Here is a 1,804-nt window from a genome sequence, read left to right on the forward strand (position 1 = left end):
CCACAGAGAGTTCGAGGTCGGGGCCGTGCGGCAGGAACTGGCCGCCCTGCTGTCGTCCGTGCAGCTGCTCAGGGAGGGCAACCCCGGGCGGAAGATTGCCGAGATCCAGGGCAAGCTGGCCACGGTACCCCTGTGGCCCCTGTGCCCGTCGCGCTCAGCAGAGGGGCCCCGGGGAAGCCCCACATCAAGGTCGAGTGGCTCACAGAGCCCGTGTGAGGTGGGGGCACCTGTCTGGAGCCCCCACATGCTAGAGGTGTCATCACGGTGAAAGAAGCCAGCCTGAGCGCTGGCCAGGTCCACCGGACCACCCACTGAGGGACCAGGACCCGGTGTCAGAGGCCAGCTCCTGCCCCGGGGCCCAGGGTGGGGGCCGCCCTCATCCAGGCCGACAAACGGGCCGCATTTAGTTCCAGAACCAAATAATGAAATTGGAAAATAGCATCCAGGACAACAAGACCATCCAGAACCTCAAGTTTAATACAGAAACCAAGCTGGTGAGAGGCGGCCCCTGTGCCGATCCCGCCCCCGAGGCGGGTGGGGGGGTGGGTGTGGTTCCCGCCCCCCGCCCCCCACTCCTCCCGGCTGGCCCTAGCTCTGTGGGCTTGCCCACGTCCCTCTGTCTGCGTGTCTGGCCCAAGCCGGGTTTCCTGGCAGATAAGACCCAGGTTTGTCCAGAAAGAGAAATCCCGGGGCTGTCCCGCCCTGCGCTGGCCGGATTCCTGCGTTCCCGCAGTGGCCCCTGCTCACGGCTCACTTGTCCGCAGCGCATGGAGGAGACGGCCAGCCTGCGTGACAGCATCATGCGCCTGCGGAGCGAGGAGGGCCCGTGGAGCCTGAGGCTGGGCAGCAGGGGGGTCCTCACACCGCTAGGGAAGCAGCGGTCCTTCGTCAAGGACGCAGGCCCCGGAGACGCGGTCCCCGTGAACCGCTGGGGCGTGTATCAGGCCGTGAGGTGGGCTGTGGGGAGCCACCTTCTGGAGACCCCGAGGCCTGGGGTCTGGGGCGGTCCTGGGGAGGCCCCGAGGCCAGGGGGCATGAGCCGCGTGTCCGGGCAGGTGGCTGCAGTGGAAGGCGGTCCTCATGAACCTGGTGGCCCGGCGGAGGCCGAGCGTGTTCCTGGTGAAGTCCTTCTGCCAAGAGCCTGCACACCAGCTCACATCCGTGCCCCTTTCCCAGAAATAAATGGGCAGCTCTTGTCCCTGTTGGAGTCCAGAGCTCCTTCCCAGGAGCTCACCCTTCTCCTGCCCGAGCCCAGCCAAGCCCCAGGCCCGGCGCCTTCCTGGGTCATCCTGCCCACAGCCGCAGCATCCCAGAGCCCCAGCTGCTCCTTGCAGGCCCCCTCGAGGGCCAGCTGGCCCCGGCTTGGTGTCCCTTGGCCCCTGCCCCTTGGCAGCCGGCCGAGCCCTTCACACCTGTGCCGTGGCAGCAGGGAAGTGGCTCTTCCTGCCCTCTTCCAGGGAGCACACAGCGTGTTTGCTCACACACTCGAGCAGCGCCCCTTCTTCCTGTCCCCAAGAAAACCCTTGCTCACCCCGCAGTCGCTGGTCCTGCCACCCGCTGTGGGGCCTGGAGGAGGGGCAGCCCCAGGACCGGCCAGGTGGGCGGCTGCCAACCTGGACTCTCAGGGCTGGTCTGGATGGCCAGTGGGCCTCGCCCAGAGTGGGGCACAGTGTGCAGAACCTCTGAGCCCAGGGCCTCCCCTCCTGGGGGCGGAGCTCCGAGGGCTGAGGGCCAGGGTGCCTGGGGCGGCAGCTCCTGCCCGTTCCCTGCCCAGGTGGCCTCTGGCCTGCCCTCCCGGGCCTGG

At 68.0% G+C, this 1,804-nt stretch overlaps 1 protein-coding gene across 1 annotated transcript in view; it reads left to right on the forward strand.

Moving 5' to 3' along the window:
* Positions 1-1,202, forward strand: part of CCDC154 (coiled-coil domain containing 154) — a 7,276-nt gene extending 6,074 nt beyond the window's left edge. The window contains exons 14-17 of the mRNA XM_040634456.1: positions 7-124; positions 408-494; positions 765-952; positions 1,056-1,202. Coding sequence (XP_040490390.1) covers positions 7-124; positions 408-494; positions 765-952; positions 1,056-1,182 — 520 coding nt within the window. The 3' untranslated portion in view covers positions 1,183-1,202. The remainder of the gene's footprint in view (positions 1-6; positions 125-407; positions 495-764; positions 953-1,055) is intronic.
* Positions 1,203-1,804: the final 602 nt, after the last annotated feature.

The sequence above is a fragment of the Ursus maritimus genome, unplaced genomic scaffold (assembly GCF_017311325.1).
Source record: "Ursus maritimus isolate PB19 unplaced genomic scaffold, ASM1731132v1 scaffold_2, whole genome shotgun sequence".
Classification (NCBI taxonomy): Eukaryota; Metazoa; Chordata; class Mammalia; order Carnivora; family Ursidae; genus Ursus; species Ursus maritimus.